The sequence below is a fragment of the Pholcus phalangioides genome, unplaced genomic scaffold (assembly GCF_987345545.1).
Source record: "Pholcus phalangioides strain wild (caught in Gottingen) unplaced genomic scaffold, Ppha-v1.0 ptg000010l_1, whole genome shotgun sequence".
NCBI classification, from domain to species: domain Eukaryota; kingdom Metazoa; phylum Arthropoda; class Arachnida; order Araneae; family Pholcidae; genus Pholcus; species Pholcus phalangioides.
Window position 1 is genome coordinate 8,115,231 of NW_028301603.1, and position 26,028 is coordinate 8,141,258.

General features: G+C 39.0%; 1 protein-coding gene and 1 long non-coding RNA gene across 2 annotated transcripts in view; one reads left to right on the top strand and one right to left on the bottom strand.

The window, feature by feature from the left end:
* Positions 1-25,307, top strand: part of LOC149080836 (uncharacterized) — a 54,114-nt gene extending 28,807 nt beyond the window's left edge. Inside the window, exon 3 of the long non-coding RNA XR_016193392.1 lies at positions 25,180-25,307. This is a non-coding gene — a long non-coding RNA (uncharacterized LOC149080836). The remainder of the gene's footprint in view (positions 1-25,179) is intronic.
* LOC149080837 (uncharacterized) overlaps positions 1-26,028 on the bottom strand; it is a 116,177-nt gene that overhangs the window by 19,558 nt on the left and 70,591 nt on the right. The window contains exon 3 of the mRNA XM_089237503.1: positions 1,748-1,905. Within this exon, the coding sequence (XP_089093629.1) occupies positions 1,748-1,905 (158 nt within the window). The remainder of the gene's footprint in view (positions 1-1,747; positions 1,906-26,028) is intronic.

Consider the following 26,028-nt stretch of genomic DNA (forward strand, 5'->3'; position numbering starts at 1 on the left):
GTCTTGATTTGGGGAATTACACTGAAACATACTGTCCCAAAGAGGGGGGGTTCCTGTACCCAGGCCGGTCTTACCACATGACTACTAAAACCCTTGACTTGGAGGGGGAGGGGTGTCGATCGTCCCCCGGCTAATCTCATGCTGAGATTCCCGTATGCAGGGCCATCTTACCACATGCGCGCATATAAAGTCTTGGTTTTGTCAGTCAAATACGTTGTCCAAAGGGAGGGAGGGGGTCTTACCACATGAGCTGTTCAGAAGTGTTGACTTGGAGCGGGGGGGAAGGGGGGGGGGGTTCAACCAAAAACTTTTGTTCTAACAAAGGATTCCTGTATGCAGGGCCAGCTTACCACATGGGCCCACGAAAATACTTGACTTAGGGGAGGTACCCATTAAAACACTGTCCCAACGGGGGTTATTCCTGTATGCAACGCCGTCTTATCACATGTGCCCACTAAGAGTCTTGATTTGGGGGGGGGGGGGTGTCAATCAAAAACCACTGTCCAAACGTTAGATTACTGAACGCAGGACCATCTTACCAAATACGCCCAGAAGAATCGCGACTCTCTCGAGCAGCGGATCTCAACCTTTTTGACTCGCGGAGCCCTTTCAGGCGTATAATTTCTATGGCGGAGCCCCGTAGACCTATTTTTTACTTATTCAGCAAAATTACTGATTTGTTTTTATTATTCTAAAGTAATTATAATTATTTTTTTTCAAATTACTTTTTTTTATTTTATTTTCCTCGAGCGGCCGCGGAGCCCCTGTGGAGCGCACAAGAAGCCCCAAGGTCTCCGTGGAGCACCGGTTGAGAAACGCTGCTCTAGAGGATGTCAATAAATAATACTATCCCAACGGAGATTATATGCAGCGTCGTCTAATCACATGGACCAGTTGATAGTTTTGACCCACCTGGGACACACATCTTATGGTACTGTCACGAACATGCCTTCATATATGATGAGCTGAGATCAATCTGGCCTGGGGCAAATGGTCAATCTTATACTTCATTTTTTGAAAATCCTTGTAAGGAGTCCATTTTAAACTTCTTAGCCAGGGCTCCTGACATATATTAAGACCCAAACTATGGCGGTACCATAGGTTCATGCCGATATTTGCCTATTAATAAGGCTTAAGGTGCCTATTTACTTCATATATGACGCTTCTATAAATCCATAGAGCGAAAATGTGATACCTAATCAATTCATTAAAATCTGTTTTTATGGCACCGGGCTCTTTGCACCTGCTTAAGTCCGGGCCCTGGCCTGCTGGACACATTGCATCCTGGCAATGTGTCCACCCATTCTGGTATTAGCACATTATGGTCGTTGGCTTTTTAGTTATGATAATTCAGTTTTCCTTCTCAGCAAATATATCTTAGGGGGTGCCTAGGGCTAAAAATACGATTCGTCTCTTTCGACCTACTTATGATGTCGATTCCTAATGCAGCTCAGGTTTCGTTTTTTTCTTTCTTTCTCGATCCTTCACTAAGTCCTATGTCTTAGGCCATACCTGGGTGAGAAAACACGGAATTGGCGTGTACAAGAATTAAATCGGGGTGGCTTAGTGGGAAATACCGATCTTCCCTCATCTGGTGCATAACTTCTGAGCTCCCGTAAGAAGATTGTCGAGAAGAATTGGGACAGAAATGGAGGTTGGGCCCGAGATGCTTATTCTACTTATATTTTGCAGGATACGGACCCTGAAATCCATTTTTTTTTGTAAAATCTTAAATGAAGTGTCTTACTTGTATCCATCGAATCCATCTCCGGATCCATTGACGGTCAGGACTGGAGCTCTGGCGTATGCCTTGGCCACTCTGCGGTTCCTCTCCATACAGATGATTTTGGCCCATATTTCGTCGTCGATTTGGCCCCACTTGTTCAGCACCTCTTGGATATGGTCCTTGAATAAAAGAGAGACAGAACATTATGAACAAATAGTGTGGGTGGGCGTGTGTACTCGGTATGCATAAACATAGAAACAGGGCAGTTGATTCCTTGGATTCCATAAAGTTACTGAAATTTTGTGTTGCTTTTAGGTTGTTAGTTAAGCAATGTACATCTAAACCGTGCGCAATCCATGTATATGTACTGCTAAAGCTCGAAGTGTAGCCAATCCGTGACGGGGAAGGCCACTTCGCGAATTGGCCAAGAGTTTTGGCCAAAGTCCGAATTGCAGAAATGATTCGAGCCGTTTCGTGAAGTGGCCGGAGATCCTTGGCCAAAGCTCGATGTACGGCCCGGTAGGAGCCAAATCCATTTTTTTTAAACCACCAACGTGTGATACATGTCTATACATAGCAGATGTTTTGGATTAGCTCCATGTGACGAGGGAAAAAAAGTGAAATTTTGAGATGAACAAATGAAAATAATTATATTGCCATATAGTTTTTTTTCTGCCAAATTTTTGACAAAAAAAAGAATACCGCAACGTGACTGTGTGCGGTTTGATGGGTTGTCATAACTAACGTGGACATAATTATCACGAAAAAATACACTGACTTGACGATGATCCCGAATCATGCCTTTTGCTATCGGGCTTTGGCCAGGAATCACTGCCACTTCGTGAACTGGCCGGCCAATGTCCGAATATTCGGACATTGACCAGGCCAATTTCGGACTTTGGCAGTAACAAATATATGTACAACCATTCACTGTCGGCACCAGGACCAGGGCTGTCATAAAAGTAATGTGGAACCCCCCCGGGCAAAGCTAATTTCCTAAGCCCCTTCCCCCCATACCTTATTAGAAATATCTGTCGATCAATTTACATTCTTACTATCCAAAAATTTCAACAAAATCTCGTTTTATGAGAGCCCTTGGGGTTGTTAAGAGTGTTAACACAATACTGCTATCTACATTTCAATTCTTGAGTGAAATGCAATGATTGAATATTTGTACCGCTGTAGGATCCATTACTCTCCGTGGGGAGACTAAACGTAGAGATACTCGCATCTGCTCCTCGAAAGCCACAGAGAAATAACACCAGCCGACTACTCACCATAAGGATGTTGGGATCGAACCCAGAACCTCCATGAGACCGAGCCGTAAGGCTCGAGGACTAATTAACTAACCATACACATCATTTGGTTTACAGCCAAAGATTCTATTCACTAACCATTTACTTCCAAACTGTGTTAGAATTGTTATTGTAGAACTTAACTGTTGCAAGCTGAAGCACGTATATATTCTGGTGCTGCCATCCAGCTTTTTAATATGATACTGTCAATGAATGAATAATCTTATACTTGTGTGTTGAGCACCTTATTCGCTGTGGCGAGACTTCTTCGGTGGGAAGAAGGCTTAAGGACTAGGTTCAGTTTGAAGACGAGAACGTGGTTGTGTGTGGATCCCGCATTAAATTTTTGTGTCGAATTGGCGACAAAAACTATAAAATTCCAAAATCTAAAAACAATATTAATTTTAATTTTTTCTCCCGATTTTTGAAGTTAAATTTTAGAGCTGGGAATCGATTAAAATTTTCAAGTGGTCTATCAAAAAATTTTAATCGATTAATCGACCGATAATCGAATATTTTCAAATGATATTCATAGCACACGCAGTGTTGGTACGTAACTATATAATATTAATCGATCTTATTTACGCATCTATCCACTGAATGGATGTAAGCAAATGCAGAAAATGGATTAAGAAATGAAGGGGCCACCCGCTTGAAGCTATTTTAATATCGTCCTCCTTTACGAGAAACATGAATGTGCAAATTTCTAGAACTTGGGAAAAACGACCTTTGAATGTTAATCTATGGAAGTTGTTCTAAAATGTGTATCAACAGGGGGATGCGCATTTGCGTTTCTGGCAAAACTTAGCAAAATAAGTGTGATCCAACCAGCTGATAAACCCAAAAGTGAAAAATTTGCACATTCGTGTTGTCTGGCACAAGGGGAACGATATGCATGTGATATCGAGGAATTTATTAACTTGGATCTTGTCGTTTTTTTTTTAATCAGTGATTTTAGAAATCATCACTGGTTTTAGTTGAATCGACTTGTGTTTGCTCATGTCGAGAAAATTTGATCAAAATATTGATTTTCAAATATTTTCGAATACGGCCACTTATCTTATATGTTATGTATTAGGAACATCAAATTTAAGGCATTCAATCGGTTTAGTCAAATAAATCAAGTAAAATTATAATTTTTTGATAAATATTTTGATCGAGTCGATCAACCCAACTAAAATTTTTAACTGCTATTAACAAGTGATGGATTAACATCAATTAATATCGGACCAGCACTATTAAATTTCATTATTTCATCGATTATTTAGTGTTTTTTCTAAATTTCTCTGCATTTTTCCGCCTTCCATACAATTAAAAAAACCCATTCTTATTATAACCCGATAACGCCACTTCTTGTTGAAAAATGTATCACAGCAGCAAAACACTCACAATAGTCCCTCCACACACACAAAACAATTTTTATAATATTTCCAAGGGAAAGAATTTCGTTTTAGCGATGTGCGAACGTGACTAAAGGCAAGATATACCCATAGGTATAAGAGGTTATCGGAAGCAATACCGCCTTGAGCAGAGTTCCGTGATGGACAGGTTCTGATCCATCTGAAGACACGAAAGTAAAAATATTACTAGATAAAAAAAAAAAAGAAGAGTTTTTTCATCACGGATGATACATGTAATTCCTCGTGTGAAAACGAAGCTTCGATGTCTTACGAAACCAGGCCGTGACTGATTCCCACAGTGTATGTTGAAGAGTGTGCTTCAGATGATGATTATTATTATTGTTATTATTATTATTATTATGGAGAATATCCGTCCGAGCGAGATATAATTCCAAATGATCTTTGTAAAACGTTTGGTAATGTTTCTCTCTTGTGATTCGAAATCAATAAATATTCCTCCAAAAAAAAATAACATTATTGACCTACTTTACAAAAAAGATTTTGTTTATTTTTTTGTTTTCTGCCGCACGGATCGATGTCAACGATGGGGTTATGAGACGATCAGGATGGAGAAGGAGATTCAGCAGAAAGTGACATGAAAAGGAGAAGGAACACGAAGAGTTTCTTGCGGAGAGAACACGAATGAAATGACAGTTTTGACAGGCACCTTTTGATTGTGATCAGAATTGAGTACGTTCAACGGGGTTATTATATAAACAGAAGTGAAAACAGAAACTGGTTTCTCTCTTTGAGTCTCGACGAAGCTGAAATTTCAACTGTTATGTATTCCGAGTCTTTCAAAATCAAAATGATGTATAATGTGTGTGCTTGTGAACGTTAATGGAAACTAATCGGCAGATTCTATAATTGAATATTAAAGAACCACCGGCACACATGTGTGCACCAAAAATTGGAACATTTCCTCAACTAAATGTCTCAAGTTTTTAAAAACGTAATGGCAGATTTTCGAATCGAATACCTACAAATTTGGAACTGGTACTAGTATTTGGGATATGAGTAGAAATGTGAAACCCAACCTGCAGATGATTAAAGACCAGTAGATTGAAATAGGACATCTAAGGTAAAAAAAAAAAAATTAGACTAGTCAATTTTTTGAATCAAGGCCAAAATCTAAGAACTGGAACCAGAAGAATTAATTAAGGCCCGAAAAATGTAACTCACTGATATTCCCACAGTATATCTGAAAGAACATGTCGCAGATGATGATGATTATTATTACTATTATGGAACATCCGTCCGAATGATATAATTCCAAATGATCTTTGGAAAACGTAGAGACTAATAGATATTTTTTTTATCAAGACCTAAAGCCAAAAACTCAGACCATATAAATACTATTAAATCATTTTTAATCAGAACTTAAAGCCAAAAACTAAAAAAAAAAATGCTTTTAATCAGGACCAGAAGCTGAGAACTAAAGTGCGGAACTGAGACTAGTGAATATTTTTAATCAGGACCTAAAGCCTAGAACTCAGACTGGTAGATACTTTTTTAAGACCTAAAGCCAAGACCTAAGACAAGCAGATACTTCAAATTGGACCTCAAGCCAAGAAATGAAACCGACCAATTGAAATAGGACCAGAATCCAGGAATTGAAACTAGCAGATTGAATCAAGACCTAGAGCCACAAGAGCTTTGACAAGCAAATATTTTTAATCAGGACCGATGTTCGAGAACGGAAATTAGCATATTCAATTGGGACCTGAAGCCCAGAACTGAGATTTGTAGATATTTTAATCAGGACTTAAAGTCAAGAATTAATGACAAGCAGATATGAAAAATTATGACAAAAGAAAAACAACTAAAGCAAGCAGATATTTTAAATCAAGACCTATAGACAAGAACTTTGACTAGTATTTAAATCAGGACTAAAATAAAAAATTCAGAATGATACCGTAAATTGAAAAACCTCTCATTAGCAAACCCTGGACATTAGCAGCTGCCATGAACATTCAGGACATCGGGCTGCACGTCAGCTACACATTAATTTGACGTGGGACGTCAGACTACACGAAGTGTGTGGGCACCTCTACTCCGTGTGTCTACTATAAGAAGAAGCTTAATACTTAAAGACCCTGTCCTAGGACTGAAAAATAGGGAATTCTTTGTCAACACATAAAGCTGAAAAACCAACCAGGAAAACAAATAATCCTAACAAGAACCCCTACCGTCAAACCTAATCGTATCCGAGATCTAGACTGGCAAACACATCAATCAGGGCGTAGAGAAAACAAACAGCAACAGCGTCTGATCCCGAATCAGACACAAATCCCGGTTCTCATTTCAGACCATAACTGGAACCTACAGAACGGTCGATCACCTTCTATAATGACCAAATAAATCCTAACAAGTTTTAAATTTTAATTATTTATCATACACATACACACGCACACACACGCACACAATATGTGTCAAGTTCACTCAAGCATAATTCAAGAGTTAACAAGCTGAACAAAGATTCGAAACCCACCACCGAAGGCTAACGGAAACGGCTATCTTGTCGAACATCCTGAAAGCAAAAGGGACGATAAAAATACACTTTTAACAATATTGCAGGGCCATGACCTTCAGACACAGCAAAAAGTCTTACATTCACGAAAATCTTCTTATTCTTCTTCACACTTCAGTAGAATTCTTCACCAACACAACAAGAAGAGAGAGAGTCTGTGGAATCCACAAATAAATTTCCAATCCATGGAGAGTTTCCAATTGTTCTTTTTTTTTTTCGAATGATCGAGTTCAAAGACTTAACCCTTTCTTTTCTCTTCTCTATCTTCCATTTCAATATTAAGTTCACCTTCGATATATATCGTGGCCTTGATCAGTCTTGCTGATCTCTCGACTGGAAACATAATCGAAACTAAAAAGATCACACGAATAGAGATGATCGGCATTGTTCTTCGTTCGTCCACCATCTTCAATGTGTGTGAGTGCGAGGATTTATTTTTGGATCGATTGGCGTAATGGTATATTATCGACGCTCGGATTGAGATCTATTGAAAGTATGTGTACGATTATATAAAACGGTAACGTGCGCAGTTTCAAAAAAAAAAAAAGAAAAGTGAACGGCCGCCAAAAACTTTTTGAAATGAAAGGCCAAACGTTTTTAAACGATTCCATCTCATCTGTTATAAGATAAACAGTGGAACTGTGTGTATTATACGGAATACAATAGGTTATACTGTTTTGGTTTGTTTTTTTTTTGTATTCGTGGGAATGTGTTTGGGACGACGATGGTGGTCGATAAACGTAAAAGGTCGTTGGACTTTTGTTTTTCGGGGTCAATTCGGCGTTTGACTCTGTCGATGTCAAAGATATTGATGGATCTTGTGCTATAAGTCTCACGATCTTTAGGTGTCGACTCCCGATAGAGATATTTATGTTTTTCAAGGATGCACCGGAACTGTTATAGAATTGTTATCGTTCTCAAATAGGTTCCGTAATTGCGAAGAAAGATAATTAGAATTGCTGAGCTTTCCGTTATAAAAAATTGGTAAGACAATATAACTCTTGTGCATTCGCAGATCTGGACTCATACTTGAAATTATTATAAAAATTCCCAAAAGGAAATCTCAATTCCAACATTCCAACAGGTACACAAAAGCTTTAAACCAACTGACAGATACTCGGAATCATTCTACAGAAGCCAAAACACTAGAAACGGAATTCACATTTTAGACCTGGAAGCCCTGAACAAATCGAGAACTACATAATACAGATGACCGTATAATAACGCATATTAATACAGATAGGCGTATGAGAGCCCTAATTCAATTGACAGATGCTTGAAATCATTAACTGGAAGAACGGAACGGAAAGATACACAAATTCTCAGACTTTAAAGCCCCCATCCAGATTATTAAAAATTTAGAATCAATTTATCTGTAAGGTCAAAACACTGATCAACAGATCCCGAACCAGGAAATCCAAAAGAAAAAATTACGAGTACTCGGAATCAGGATTTAGAATTTAAAAAAAAAAAGAGATAGATACTCTGAATCTGATATGGAATTTGAACAAATTAGTGACAAATACTCTGAATCGGGACCTGGAATCAAAAAGATGAATGAAAGATACTAGGAATCAGGATCTGGAATCCGAAAGTAAATAATAGATACTCAGTATCAGGATCTGGAATCCGAAAGTAAATAACAGATACTCGGTATCAGGTTCTAAAATCAAAAAGATGAATAAAAGACACTCGAAATCAAGATCTGGAATCCGAATGTAAATGAAAGATACTCGGAATTTACCGGGATCTGAACTCCATAAAGTGACGAATGCTTGTAATCGGAATCTGAAATCAAACAAAATAAGTGACAGATACTCAGAATCGGTACCTAAAATGCAAATACAAATGTCAGATACTGGGAATCCTATGCTCCGGCCTCTCTTCAAACTGCGAGTAAATCTTTCGCCTTTTACTAAAGATACTAGGAATCCAATGTACGAGTGACAAATACTCTGAATCTGGGTATAGAATTCGAGAAAACGAGTGACAAATACTCTGAATCAAGACATGGAAATCAAAAGGATTTCTTACTAGGTACTCGGAATCAGGAACTGAAATCCGAAAGGAATTGGCAAATACTGAGTACCAGAATTTAGAATCCAAAAAAACAAAAAGGCATATAAGAAAGCTACGTAAGTGACGGATACTCACACAATAAGGATCTGAAATCGAACAAAATAAGTGACATACTCGGAATCGGTATCTAAAATTATTCAAAAAAGGAGTAACAGATACTTGAAATCGATATCCGAAATTCCCAAATAAGCCACAGATACTCGAAATCGGGATCTTGAATTCAGAAATAGTGATAGATACTGGGACTAGATATTCAATACTAATACTCAGAATTGGCACCTGGAATCCAAAAAACAAGTGATAGATTGTTTCGGAATCTTGACCCGAAAGTTCGAAAGTGACAGATTCGCGCAATCGGGACACGGGATCGAAAATAAGTGACAGATACTAAGAATCAAGATCCAGAAATTAAAAAATAAATAAATAAATAAATGAAAGATAGTGTGTGTATTTAACACTTCTCTCGCAGTTCGTGAGGTCTTGAGTATCGAATTCTTACATATTCCTGAACTCTTTATGCGGTGTTGAAACATCTTGATGCATCTGTCAATAAAGTGCAGTTTGCGTACGAATCTACTTCATCCGTATTTGTATAAAAAAGAAAAAAAACCTTTTAAACAACAGCGTTTCTCGACCTTTTTATATATACCCAAGGGCCAGTAAAATGTCTGCAATAATTTAACGGATCGCGCTAACTTACTGTCTGGGTGGATTGAACATATTAGAAGTTTAGTTCCCCCCATACTTATCACAGATATTCTCAACTTTTTTCGTCCGTGACCAAAAATCAACAACAACATCAGCTTCGCAACCCATGGGGGGCTGTTTGTTCTTGAAAATTAGTGAACTCAGTGACGCAGTTAGCGCATTTATAACAGGACTGTAAGTGGATATGCACGATTCATTTAGAAAGCCGAATCAACTTCGGGTCTTGACCCACAGCTCAAAAATTCTTGGCTACAAGTGGACTCATACGACCCTTCTCGGAAGCCAATGCAAATCAAGTTTGGGCCCTGCAAATCTATAGTTCAAGAATTCCTGTTTGTAACTAGATTTGTATATGACCCTTCTCTCTCGGAAACCCTGCAAATAAAACTTTGGTCGGGACCCATAGCTCAAGAATCCCTGGCTGTGTAAGTGAATTTATACAACCCATCTCGTAAACCCCTGCGAATCAAGTTTTAGGTGAGGCACATAGCTCAAGAGTCCCTGGCTGTTAGCGGATTTTTACGACCCTTCGCGGAAGCCGTTGTGACCCATTGGTTAAAAACCCCTCTATCAAATACGGCCACCCTGAGGCGTAATTTTTTTTTCTGAGCCCCATAAAAATAATTCTAATATCAGTTGCATACAATTGAATAATTTTTAATTCTATTAAAATTAAATTATCGAGTCTTTTTGCGGACCCCCCGTCCTATTTTTACTGACCACTTCTAGTCCGAGGACCACAGGTCGAGGAACGCTGCTTTAGATTATTCAGATTTGAGTGAAAGTACTTAAGAGTCATAGCTGTTGCAGCTCTTGTAGGTCATGAGCTGATCTCGTGGATCTTGTTATCACACGATAAACGTGGACATAAGATAAGAGCCTCATTTAGTTCCATTGCAAACACTTTTACTGGCTGGAGAGCACCTGCCTGAGCTGATTAAGATGATGATGGCAATTAATAGTCGTTAAAGAGAATCTTGTCCTTTCTCCGATTCACCTCGACCAAGAGTGTTCATAATGACAGCAATCTCTGCATCGGGTACTTTAATGAGTTAATGGATCTTATCCTTTTAAACATGGTGAAACTTAACAAGCGGATCAGATTTGTTGTTTCAACTCTTCGAGGGCATACTCCTCGGGAAAAACAAAACAAGCTGATACTTATACTCCGTGATGCAAATTAATACGAGTAGGTGTGCACCGCACCCCGTTATGAAGATACAGAGATTCCCAGACTGGGGGATGTTGGAAGATTGCTCCCCCTGAAAGGAATCTTTCTTATGCAATTTTTTTGTGGTCACTAACTGTTTAGGTTCCAGGCTCGATTCTCATTATGTGTGTCTGGATCGAATCTCTAAGTACTTTGCGCAATGAAATTATCATCGTGGAAGACCAATCACGTCCCGAAATTGATCTTGTTGCAGAGATAAATAATTAGAGCCAGGATTATATATGCAAATGAATGCATTAGTGCGTATGCAATCGCATTATTTCAACACTTTTTATAGTTAGTGCATACAAACGCATAAAATTTATTCAAGAATTCGATATTTTTTTCTTTTGTTTCATAAAAATTTTGGAAAATCTTTTTTTGACAGTTTTTACATTTTTTTTGTTGAAAATATCTTCTTTTTGGCTTTTTTTTCTTGATTTTCACAGTATTTTCATCTTTTTGCTCCTTTGTTTAGACATTTTTTCTGAATTTGTTTTTAATAATTCAAAATCATCCACACATAAGCATAGACTAGTCTAGGTTATATTACTTCAAAATCGAAATTTCAAAATTATCCGAAAAACACAAAAAAAAAATCAGAATTTCTTCGCATATTAGCTGTTAGGACGGCTGCGTCCAGACGTCCTGCTCCGGAGCATGTATGGTCTGACGGGAAAAAGCATGCTTTCGTTGTTCCAGTATTAGACTTAGAAGTGCCAGTCATTCCAGTTTCTGTATCTTCGTGTTGTTTTCAACATTTTTATATCAATGACAAGAGGCTTTCTGTGCACCTTTGAGTAATCCGGGCCGCCACTATGTGGGCTCAGTGCCGTAATTGGCCATTCCTGTGCCCTGTGCGAGAATTTGTATTTAGGCCCTTTCTCGGACCTAAATGGGCCACATTCTGGATCCCCTATACAAGTGGGCCCTGTGCACCTGTTGCACATGCCTAGTCACGACACTGGGTGGGCTCGTGCATTGAAACAGCCACGGTTATACAGGATGTTTCAAAAAGAATCATCCGATTAAAAAAAATCATAACTATTCAGCTTTTAAACCGTTTTGATCGAATAATGTATATGTAGGAAGAGGGAAATCTCGAATTTCACGCAGTTGCCGACAGGCAGCGCTAACGCTCTTCCTTCGGCCGCCACTTCACCGTTTGTCAAGATTGGCTTTTCCCACAGTTAGAAACCGATTTGGAGGACTTCATTTTCCAGCAGGACGGGGCACCGCTACACTGGAGCTTAAACGTTCGAGAATTTTTGAACAAAATCGCATTCCTAAACGATGGATCGGCCGTACTGGACTTGACTATTCAACTGGACATCACTGGCCTCCAAGATCGCTGGACCTCACAGTGTGCGATTTCTTCTTGTGAGGGTTTATAAAAGACTACGTTTATGTGCCTCCCCTTCCAGCTGCATTAGCCGAACTGAAGATACGCATAACAGCAGCCGTGGACACAAACATGCTCGCAAAAGTTTGGGACAAATTCGACTATCGTATAGACATATGCCGTGTATCCCAAGGTGGGCGTATTAAGCACCTTTAATTTGGTTTGTAAAAAACTTTATGATTAGCCATGTAATATAAAATTAATCTTAAGTATTTATGTGTTCAATATTTTCCGTAATATACGCATTTCAAATCGAACGATTTTTTTTGAAACACCCTGTATTATAATCGATCCAGTAGAAAGGAGTCAGCAGGTCATATAACTCACTGATACCTAGTTATACGTTTCGAATCCTTTTATGGGTCTCAAGCCTCTCAGTCTTCAAGTTACAAACACTTAGAATGAATTGATGAAAGAAATCCATTTATGGGAAGGAGGAAAAAGGAAAATACAGTATATTTTGTATGAAAAATCACCATCTTTTTGATGGGTTTTCCGTGATTCTTCGGTAAATAGTTCAGGAATTAGATGATAGCGTGCGCGTTCGTGAGCTCCTCCTATGCGAACGGGGTATTCCTGTATGCAGGGCTGTCCCACCACATGGGTTCACTAAAAGTCTGGTCTTGGTGGGGGTCAATGGTTCACGTGTTGACTTTGAGGGGGTGGAGGAGGGTCATTCAAAAGCACTGAGCCAGCGGGGAGATCCCCTGTATGCAGGGATCACTACGCGGGCCCGCTAAAAGTCTTGACTTGAGAGGGGTGTCAATCGAAAACACTGTCCCCACCGGGAACGGTTCCTGTATGCAGGGCCATCTTACGTCTTACCACATGTGCCCGTTATTAAGAGTCTTGGCTTGTGGGTGCCAATCAAATACACTGTCCCAACAAGAGGTTCCTGTATGCAGGGTCACTTAATTACACGGGCCACTAAAAGTCTTGACTTTGGGCAGTCAATAAAAACACTTCCAAGAAGGGGGGATTCCTGTTTGTTTGATTCATGTTTAGAGTCCTTTTATGGGTCTCAAACCTCTCAGTCTTCAAGTTACAAACACTTAGAATGAATTGATAAGAGCAATCCATTTATGGGAAGGGGAAAAATGGAGGAAAGAGGAAAAATATGTATGAAAACAACAGCCATCACTTTGATGGTTTTTCGTGATTCTTTTGTAAATAGTTTAAGAACTAGAGATGGTAGCGTGCGTTCTGGTGCTCCTCCCATTCTTCATCAACGCCACAACATGGTCTACTGTTACCTATAAATCGCATTTAGTATACAGACCCGAAGTTCTCTCCAACCCTTTTTTTGGGAACGATTCAAGGCTCGAAGTCAAACCTTCCCCAAATAATAATAAGAAGAAGGTTGATCGCTATCGCCCGAAAATCGTGTGCGATGGGTGGAGATGAAACAATATTTTTTGTCTGATTTCGGAATTATTGTTATTGTGTCCGCCAGAAGAAGGGCATGTTGTATGTGTGTGCGTTGTTTCTCACGTACCAGCCCTGTAATCGAGAATGACGTCCTTCTCGCCGTGAAATTCGGGAGTGAAGCCCCATATCGAGGCCATTTGTTTGCTACTGATGCTGCTGCTAATAGCTTCACCCTTTTGTATGCGTTACTTTGGCTGAAGTCCATGGATATAATACATGAGCACACGCTGGAGAGGCGTTCCACTGGTCTAAAAAGTTCCTTTTTAAGCTTTAACTTATAGAAGACCTCAACGCAGGTGGCCACGTGACCACGAGGACCACGTTGCTCACTAGAGCACTCAAGAGTGCTCGATGCTTGTGATAGTCGATAGTCGTGCGCTGTATAGATGTCGATTTGCCTTCGAACTCTAACGTTCTAAGGATAAGTTTCATGATGGGTTGAAGTTTGAGCATTTTACAAAGTTGTCATGTAAATGAGTGCTCTTCCCTTGATGGGGTACTGATGCTGCTGCTAATAGCTTCACCCTTTTGTATCGTTACTTTGGCAGAAGTACATGGATAAAAAAATCCGTGGTTGAAAAAAGTCCATGGTTCAAAATTAAATTTAAGGTCGCGATCTACTTCAGACCACTTCGTGGGGGGGGGGGGGGGGGGTGACATCAGCCTGAGCTAATCCAAAAAGTCATTTGCGATCCTAGGCTTTAGATGCAGAAAATTGTTTATCTTGACTTTTTATTATCACCTCCTTGCCCTGCCATTTTAATGTGCTAGAGTTCTACTCATGAATCGCCAAACCACCGTTATAAGTTTCGATATATCTCGTCAAAAACCACCAACGCGTCGTTTTGTAAAAACTCTGTTATTAGGAACACAAAGCTCGCCAAGTGACGCCATACGAGAAGACGGCGGTGACGAAATCGTAGAAATGCGATATTCGCATTTATAATAATCCGACCTTGAATCAAGGACACAATCAAAGTAAATCGATACAAAAAACAAAATGAATCCATCTCATATATTCATGATACTGAATTATTGTCTCAGCAAATACCATTAGCGGAGGCGACATGATCTGACCATGGAAGCTCGGAACCTCCCACAAAATCATTGCGTCCTTGCATCAGCAAAGAAAATGATAAAGAACATTTTTTTTTCATGAGCAAAAAAATTGGCAAAAAATGGGAGTGGGGGGGCTTGATGATGATTATTATTATCGCAATATATTATCATGATCACGCTTTCGTTTATAACATCACTATCATTAAAAGACCTACAGATTGTTTTTTTCGGTGTGAGCGTCAAGTAATGTATAATTTCTATTACCAATGTGTGTGTGTATTCAGTATATTCCATTTATAAATGTGATAACATCAATTCAGATGAACCGGTAATGACGGATTAGGTGATCCTCCCTTGCCGGAGTCACGGACAGTATTCTGGGTAATTTTCCAGCCTCTTATTCAATGTTTTCTCAGCATTATATGTGATTAATTTCTTGGTTCTGGTAGATGAATGCCCAATGGTGTCGGCGCCAAATTTCGTTAGTATGAAGATGGTCTATGGTCTCTATCATCTAATGAGCCATTGAAGGTCTTTGAAAGTCTGTTGATAGTCCGTTCGATACAGCAGACACGGCCTAATTAGAACCTGGTGCAGAATGGCTATTGTGTCCCCCCCCCCGACCTTCAGATTCCTACGACCGTGATTGATATAATACCTCAGTAGTGGCCAGAAGTATATCAGCCAAATTAGCCTAGGTAGATAAACAGTTGTTGCGTTAAAATTTCGGTTTTGGTATTATTAGTATTTTGGTACTGTCGAAATTTCGGGTCATTGTTTCGGTATTGTCAGGATTCTGGTTCGTTAGGATTCTGATGCTGTCGAGGTTTGGGTTGTTCGGATTTTGGTACTGTCGAGATTTCGGCTCGTTAAAGTTTTAGGGATTATCCAGATTTCGGCTCGTTAAAGTGTTTTGGATTGTCCAGATTTCGGCTAGTTATGGTTTTTGGTTTGTCTAGATTTCGGGATGTTAGGATCACGGTATTATCAAGATTTCAGTTCGTTAGATCACGGTATTGTCGAGATTCTGGCTTGTATAGATTTTGGGATCTTAGAATTTCGGTAAATATTTTCCGTACTTCGGGATGTTAGGATTCCGGTATTGGGGGCCGTTCAAGTATTACGTAAGCAAATTTTTAGCCATTTTTGACCCCCCCCCCCCCCCGTCAGCAAAATTTCGTCATCAGCTCTGCCCCTCTGAATCCTAACTCATATTTTCATAAAGTGTGGTTGATGACGTAAGCATTATCCAAACCCCCCCTCCCCCGTTGTCATCAAAAGTCAGCAAATCGGAAACCTCCTCCCCCCCCCATCGATGATGACGTAATACTTGAACGGCCCCTTGTCAAGATTTCGGGATGTTAGGACTTCGGTACTTTCGAGATATCAGTATTGTTGAGATTCCTGCTATTTAGGATTTCGGTATTGTTGAGATTCCTGCTCGTTAGGATTTCGGAATTGCCAGGATTTCCGTATTGTGCGGATTTTGATATTTCCAAAATTTCGGGGTTTTCGGTATTGTTAGTATTCGTTATCAGCTCTTTTATATTTCAATGCCGTCCAGATTTGGCTCGTTAGGATTTCGGTATTGTTAGTATTTCAGAATTAGCGGCATTTCGGTATTGTTAAGATTTAAGTATTGTCAGATTCCGGCTCGTCAGGATACCCGCATTGCCAAGATTCCGGCTAGTTATGAAATTTGATAGTGTGAGGATTCCGGCATTGTTGGTATTTCAGCTTGTTAAGGTTTCTTAATTGCAGACTTAGACATCGGAATTTCGGAATCGGCATTTCGATCAATCAGAATTTAAATCAGTTGAGATTCCGGCTGTTTTATCATGACCAGAAACGACACACAAATATTATCTCAACGGATTTTATTCAGTGTCGATGAAAACGTATAAACGACAGCGTTGAGTTTTCCTACCAACTAGTCTTTTGAAACAGATTCAGAAGATTACTACCATATTATACGCAATTCATATCAATTTCCAGTTACCTCCATCTCAGTCTCATCTCAACAAGATTCTCTCACAAAACGGTTATGAACCCAAACCTTGACATCATGGGAAAAACACGCACGGACTTTCACTGACGTTAATAAATTAGCTCCGAGTTTAATCAGCCATATATATAGCAACAATCTAGATATTATGACGGATGAAATCACGCAAACTATATGGTCTTTCGTTTTAGTCCCAAAATATCACCGTCAATAATCACCTCATCTTACGACAGGCGGGTGAAACGAAATGATGGTTATCACGCTGGTGGGTCCAAATAAGCTTAAACGGCATTACATGCTCCATTGAAGGCATGTCCTAGTGCCATAAAATGCACATTTCAAGTGAGGAAATGGGAAGATATCATTCGCTATAGGAAGTAAATACCTAATGCATTATAATAACCCGTTACTTCCCGATGCAAAGAAAAAAGAACACTAACACGAATAAATCAAATAAGAATTTAAATGGTTTCCTTGTGTTGCCAAACTGGTTTTGTTTACAACTAAATAATAGTTCACGTTCGAATAATAATCAACGATATTTATATAAAAGACCTGCCACACACACAAACACACACCACGCACAATACAATGGACAACGATCATCACGGGAAAGTGCTAATAAAGACCACGCTATATACCATGTCAAGTATATCATGTCCGATCGCCGTTTTCATACGGCGCTATAATAAATATCTGAGCCTTGACAATCGTAATGGTGTCCATCGTATTTAACGTCGACCCATATTCTTGTCATGAACTAAACGGACCAGTTCTTGTGTGTGTGTGTAGCAAGTCGTTTTTCTGATGATTATTGGCTGGATATGTGAAGGCCGACCACGTTCCAGCAAGTTTCAAAGCAAGGAGCCTATACACAAAAACCACTGTTGAAACGGGTCCGATACCTTGAGAAAACGGTAAAAAAAATGACATCATGGAAACTTTGAGAAAAATTGATATACATTTATGTATAATAATCATATTAATCCTCTCGTGTCCTTGTGGGAAGGACGGGAAAAGAAAACGACGCCAAATATTTTCTTTGGCGTCATTCTTGAATTAATTATTTTTAGAACCAAAATTAAGGCTAATCATTAAAGGGCGGAGAAATTCAAATGATAATTATCATTCTCCAGCCTTGATCTAGAAGAAGCTAGATCTCAAGGATGTTTCTGATTCCGGGAATGTCTTGTGGAGCGTGCAGTGAGTTACCTGGATCCATGGGTGGATCTGATTTTCGGAATGTCTTCTTCTGGAGTATGCGATAAGTTATCCGGATCCATTCGTGATTCTGAAATGTTTCCTGGAGCATGCAGCAAGTTTTCTGGATCCATTCGTGATTCTGATATGTTTCCTGGAGCATGTGTAGCTAGTCATCTGAATCCGCGGGAAGTTCTGATTTCGGAAATGTCTTCTGCGGAAGGCAGTAAACTATTCGGATCCATGAATGGTTCTGATTTCAGCTGATAACGGCAATGTCTCCTGCAGCATGCAGCTGGATCCATGGGTTTTTCTGACTTCAGTTATGACTTCTGGAGCACGCAGAAAGTTATCCTGATCCATGGGTGGTTCTGATTTCGAAAATGTCTTCTAGAGTAAGAAGGGTTATTAACCAAGGGTCCATGGACTCTTGGAGGTCTTTGTTGTGATTTCAGGAGGTTCTTTGGGCTTGGATGAGAAAACAAATAATTAATTGTTCTTACATTGCTACATACGGAATATAAAAATTTTAATTGACCCGTGGCCTACATTTTATCGGCACAAAGACTCTGATGAACACAAGAGGTTAAGAACTCCTGTTCTAGAGCATCCAGCAAATCACCCGAACCCATTGGTGGTTCTGGTTTCGGGAATGTCTGCTGGAGCGTACAGCAAGTTACCCGGATCCATGGCTCCGATTTCAGAAATGTCTTCTGAAGCACGCGGTGCTTCTTAATTATCCAAATCCACGGGAGACGGAAGTTGCAAAAACGAGAGGACAAATAAATTTCCCTCACATAGAGGGCGCGCAAACCCAACACCGATAAACATCGGTAATAACACCACGAAATCCCACATATAAGATGATATCTACCCTCGACTCCGTGTCTGGGATTAGTTATCAACCATCGGAAGCGAAAGGAAAAAATGGAAAAGGTGTTTTAAAAATAGAATTCATTCATTTATTTGAAGGGACCAGGCTGTTATCTATTATGCACACTCTCTCACACACACACACGGGACAAGCGTCCATAATCAGGCACGCTTAAGCTTAAATGGCACGTTTTTGTTCTTGTTATATAGGAATATGAAAGGGTAATGAGGAAATGCATCGACCTCGAGTCAAGGAACAAAACACAAAACTATTTTAAGGACCATATTACACACACACACACACACACACACACAGCAGATAGAAAGGGAATGGCATTATATTATTATTATCTATTCTTCGCGGTTTCAAACAGATACGCCACTTCGAATAACTCTTCGCGCGGTTTTCTCTCTTCCTTTAAACTGAATAATCGTTTAAGGATCTTTTATAAAAATGCTTTAAATACCTTTCTGTTTGAGGAAAATACTCCAAGGCAACGTGATTACGAATATTACGAAAGGAGGGGGGGGGGGAAGAAATGCAGAGAAATTTCTCGAGCCATTAATTAGCGATGCTATCAATACCGTGTGTCTCGTAATAGTTCAATAAACTTCTTTTCTTTATTTCATACGTGAAATGTCTGGGTTATTTATTTTAGTCAATGCGTGATTGACTTTGGAAATGAGTGAATTCATTAGAATTCGGAAGTTAGTAAAAAAAATAATCTGAAACCGAGATTCGGCAGTCATGGTGTACAGTGACTCGCATAGGGACTTGGCAAGTTTCAATAGGTATCAAACCGGGAACATGGTAGTAGGGTTTCATCAGAAAACAGGGAATTTTGACCAAACACGAATTGTTGTTGTTTTTTTATGAAAAAGTTTCATCAAACTGGGAATTGGAAGAATTTCATCGTAACTTTGAAATTTGATTGGGAAGTTTCATCGTAACATCGTAACGGTAATTTCATTGGGGAGTTTCATTATCCAGATTAATCCAGATCTAACAGGGAAATTTGATTGAAGAATTTCATCGTAACAGGGAAATTTGATTGAAAAGTTTCATCTAAACCGGAGATTTGGATGATAGAGCCTGCCTGCATCAAACACTGAATTTCGACGGTATAGTTTCAACCAAACCGGGAATTTTGATGGAAGAATTTCAACCAAACAGGATCTTTTTTTATGGTAAGGTTTAAACAGGAAATTGTGACAGTAGACATCTTAACAGCGTAATTTTATAGCAGAGCTTCATCTGAACAGAGAAATTTTGTAGAAGAGTTTCATCTAAACACGGGGGAATTTTATAGACGAGTTTCATCTAAAAACATGGAATTTTTGGATAGTGTGACTGCACCAAACACTGAATTTTGACAGTGGAGTTTCATGTTCAAGGGTGATTTCGAAATTACAGCTCCAACCAAACGGGAAATTCTGACGGAACAGGAATTCTTAACTTTTATTTTTTGAACCAAATACGGTCTAAGCTCTATCGTGGAAGGAGGTGGGGTACGAAAATATATAAAAATATATGAAGTACATAGTTCGGGAAGGAATTTTGGCGAACAGGGAATTCTGACGATACAGAAATTTCGACAAAATGAAGAATTCTGCCAGTGCAGGAAATTAAATACACGTTGTCAAAACAGAGATTTCTGATTATACAGGAATTTTGACCGAATAGGAATTCCAACAATAAAGAAATTTCACCAAACGGGAAATCTGACGACACAGGAAATTTCGACCAAACGGGAAATCTGACGACACAGGAAATTTCGACCAAACGGGAAATCTGACGACACAGGAAATTTCGACCAAACGGGAAATCTGACGACACAGGAAATTTCGACCAAACCAGGAAATCTAACGGTACGGCGATTTTGCCAGACATGGAATTTCATTGAATACCACAAGAATTTCATCAAACAGGAAATTCTGACGATACAGAAATTGCTACCAAATGAAGAATTCTGACGGTACAGAAATTGTTTCATCCAAAGAATTCTTACAGTACGGGAATACTGTAAAACAGAGGATTTTGACGGCACAGAAACGTTACCCGAATAGAGGAATTCTGACGTTACGGAAAATTTTGACCAAACAGGGAAATCTAACGGTGCACGAATATTGTCAAATAGGGGATTTTGACGTTACAGGAAAGTCCAAACAAAGGAAATTCAACCAAACTGGCATTTCTGACGGTGCAGAAGTTTTGAGCGAACGGGGAATTTCAAGTTCTAACAGGGGGGGGGGGCTAATTAACATGATTAATTAATTAAAGATTCAAGCCGAGGTCATGAAACTAATAATTCATCTATAAAATCCGCTTTCGTCAACTCGTATTAAAAATGTCCCTGGTCTCTCTCTCTCTCTTTTATTTACCCGAATTATATTTTATATTTTTAAGGCTTAAGAACTTCAATTAAAATGTAAAAATGGCAGTTATTTCTTCTTCTTCCTCCTCGTCCATTAACGACTTGGATCTGGTGAAAGGCGACTGACTCAAGGATTATTTCGAGCGTGAAAAATGGACGTTTATTCTTAGAATAAATTTGCATCGTTGATAATGTACATTCGAACAAAAGCTGGTCAAGTCCCGGCCTGATTAATGGTCATGTACGGGGAAAACTCGTCGGTTTCTGAAAACTTCTTATCAACCTACGTATAAGAAGACGAAGATGGGGCTGTTTATATAAAGGGAAGGACGTTCCTTTGTGTTGAAAAAGAAAAAAAAACTGATGTGTTTCAACTTTTCTTCACTTCTAATTAGTTGTTTTCTCTCTCTCTCTCTCACACACACAATAACAGTAGTTATTTTCATGCATAAATTTATGAAATAAATATGAAATTCGAAATTGTTTGTTTTGGCGGCGAAATCCTTCGTTTCACGCCCGCGATTCATTCATCCACAGAAACGGTTTATTATACGAATGTAATTAAGTTTATCCCTTGAATTGAACACATAAATAAAATTTTATAAAAAAGGAAAAGATCTCAAGGGGGTCAGTGATAATTGCAGATACGCAATGCAGGTTAATTAATTTATGCATAAATAAATGAAGAAGAGAGAGAGAGTGCGTGTTTCGCGTGCCGATTCAGCGCGAATTGGAGCCAGAATAACGTTACCTAATTCTTGGACGATACGTGAGTTTGGCTGCGCATTATGATCGAGTGTTAATCAAACCTTTGACCCTGGTCATACTGGCTATTTGGCCTCAAAATCAAATTAATTTTGTGAACAGACTTCTCGGCTTCCATCTTACGGTAGTGACTGGACACTATCCGTTTGACCTCAAGACTTTGGCCTCAAAAATCAATCATTCTTCGGCGAGAAATGAATTTCTAGATTCAGCGCGTGGATGATTGTACTGTGAACTTTGACTGTAATGATTGAATATCGATTGAGTAAACACGGGAACTTGATACTGACTATTTTCTAGCACTAGACTATGGCATACTTTGATGGTGGCTATGGAACAGAGATTAAGCAGCGAGAATTTGATGGTAATGATTTATTAGACTTTCCGAACGAGCCACTTTGACGGTGACTGTTTTACAGGGATCAAACCTGCTACTTTGTTGGTGAAAAAACTATTAACATAGATTTAACCGGCTTTGTTGATAACTACTGAACATATATTGAACAGGAGACTTTATTGGTAACTATTGAACAGGAGACTTTATTGGTAACTATTGAACAGGAGACTTTATTGGTAACTATTGAATAGGAGACTTTATTGGTAACTATTGAACAGGAGACTTTATTGGTAACTATTGAACAGGAGACTTTATTGGTAACTATTGAACAGGAGACTTTATTGGTAACTATTGAACACGTTACTTTGTTGGTAACTATTGAACACGTTACTTTGTTGGTAACTATTGAACACGTTACTTTGTTGGTAACTATTGAACACGTTACTTTGTTGGTAACTATTGAACACGTTACTTTGTTGGTAACTATTGAACACGTTACTTTGCTGGTAACTATTGAACACGTTACTTTGTTGGTAACTATTGAACACGTTACTTTGTTGGTAACTATTGGACGGAAGACTTTGTAGGTAAGTGATGAAATGATGCTGAACGGAAAATTTTGTTGATAAGTATTGAACAGGACTCTGTATCTATTCGTTATTGGAACAGATTCCACTATTACTACAGTAAAACCCCTCAGATGAGGTCAGCCCCCTCTTTTATGGACAAATAAAAATTTCCCCATAAAAGTATGTATTTCAAACCCCTGATTAACGGTCATCCCTCTTTCACGGACGAATTTTCTTGTTCCACCGGTGTCAGCAAAAGAGAGATGTTTTACTGTATTTAAATCCACATCGAAGGACTCGAAACCCGAAAATCGCAAGTCAGACCTTCATCATAACTACCGTATCCAGATTCCAAATAAAAAGAAGGTTCCCGTTTGACAGTTCGGAGGACATTTCCAAAGTAACTACACACAATGCCATACTTTAAGCCATATCCGTTTCAAACGCGCCCGACAAAACGAACGAAAACAAAGTAACTGAATTTCGACAAAGTCACAAGAATCGAGGACTTGCGACACGCACACAGAGGACATGTACAGCACGAGGTGGTGGTTATAAGATAGTTAGTATAGTTAGGGCCCCCAAGCCAATACACACACACAAACACACACACGATCAAGATCTTTATCGAGGCTTAAATACGAGTCTCTCTCTCTCTAGAACACAATCGCTTGGATTGGTTCATGGTTGGTGTAATGAGAGTGATAAGAGATTGGAGGCCCTTTCCATTGTGTTCACTCTTTTATTATCATTTTGTTGTTGTTGTTGTTGTTGTCTAGTAACACACTAAGCTCGCACACGACCATTTATTACAACAAGAACAAAAAAAAAAGCAGGACATTCTTCTTCCGATGGCCATTTCCTCTATCTCGTAATAATAATAATAATAAAGAAAAATTCACGAGAACAAATGTCCCAAATTTCATCGAATCATACCTGATTATAGGCGTGGTCCTTACGATGGGCTGAATCGGGGCCATAACGTCTCTCACTGAGATTATCATTTTTTATATACACATGTATCGACCTAGGGGCCCCTTTAGGATACGACTAATGGCCATCTGATGATGTGTGTTACCGGGTGGAAAGAACGGGAAAATGCCCATTGATATTGATCTATAAAGACGTACGGCACGCACCCTTTCTTCGATGAGAAAGGCGTGGAGAGCTGATTTCACTTTCGAACCAGGAAGACATTATAATGAAGGCCGATATCGTAACGATTTCTGGATTTCTTATTTGAATGCGTTTTCGCGCTGTGCGATGAACTTTATCTCGAGCAGCCGATTGTTGTCGGTGTCGAATGATATCCGTCACGTTATCAAAAAGTCAGACATATAATCGGATGTTTGGAAATCGGGGGGGATTGAAGTCAATTTGTGTGAGCAGGAGCACTGTCTTTTCCGACAAGTATTTGAGGTTTCTAGAGCCATATTCAAGTCATCGTGCTAGCTTGTTTTATACGGATCATGGATTGACTGGCCGACGTGTGCAAACGACATACCTGCCACGAAACTTCCGGGACTTGAATATGGAAATTGAAATACTCCTGTATCTCTGGCCTGAGTGGCAAATTTTGATATTACAGTATATTCAATAATTTATATAAAAAAAAATCCGTGTGAATTCTGATCCCCGTTGAGTTCAGGCCCATCGTTTCGGGGAGGGGGGGGGGAGGACCGTCAGAGGGGGGGGGGGGTGTTTTTAAGCAACCACCTTGCCATTGACTGATCAATATCTCTGCCTAAGGAGAGGAAACCAAGACGAAGAACACGAGAGTTCGGTGCTCGGTGCTTCGTACCAACTAGCAACGTTTCGAGATACAGTCGAATCCCGTTATAACGAACTCCAAGAGACCAGAGAAATCACTTCGTTGAAACGAAACTTCGTTATAAAGGAATTCTAGTTGTTCTGCATTGTTCTTGCGTAAACTTATCTAGGGAGATTAGAAAAGTGTTCGTTAAAACGATATTTTCGCAATAACAGTATTCGTTAAAACGGGATTCAACGCTACATTATTTCAGTTTCCATTTTGTGAGTGCCAAAATAAATTAGTTTAGGTTTTTTTAGCATCATCTATATCTTTGATTTTTAATATTCCTTTCTAATTTTTACATGTAATACATATAATTATATAATTATTAATTAATTATTATTATTACAACATTTTTACGTACAATTTTTTTCTCCTTTTTTCACTTTTTACCGTTTCTTATAGCGCGCTTGCCTAGTTTGCTAGAGGACTTGGTTTCGATTCCCGGCGCGGACAAGTTGACTTTTCTTTCCGAGTTCATCTTGGCATAACATCCGGAAAGAAAAATGCCTTTCCTTTTGGTGTGGCTCATAAATTGCGAAACGTTAATTATATTCAAAGTTGTAAAAATTCTGTAATTGTTGAAATAATTGTCAAAAAAATTTAAATTTGCTATTTATTGTGAATGCAAAATTTTTTAATGTGTTTGAATTCATTCCATTTGCGCATAGTCCCTAAAAACGACAACTTTTGAGCCGATGGAAATTTGCCAACGCAGTAATAAGTTGACGAAACATAGTAATTTTTATACACAGGGTATCCCATGAATTCGTAAATAGTTTAAAAATTCATAAAAATTGAGAGAATCGATGCATTTGAATGTGGTTTGCGAAAAAGTTATCCCTACGAAGGGAGAAATTTTTTGGTACAAGGGGAAACTATATCAAATTTCTGCCAATAGAGGGCGCAAATCACTGTAAATATGTAAAACATAGTCCTATAAAATGCAGAGTGGACGATTGACAGCTAATCTCTGAATTTTCCGAGATCTGATTTTCCGAACATTTGACTTACCAACCAAACCACACCACTCAGGAAAATTTTCAGAGATCATTGCTATTTCCAGATACAAATGACGTCAACTATAACACCATAGATTTCTATTAGTATACGTAGGAGTGGCAACAGTCATTCTCACGAGAACCGGATCATATACGGCTGGGATTAAAGTTCCTGAGGTTTCTATGCTGCCACCCACACGCACACACACAAAAAAAAATTCCAACATCATGATCATCATAATCGTCCGAACGT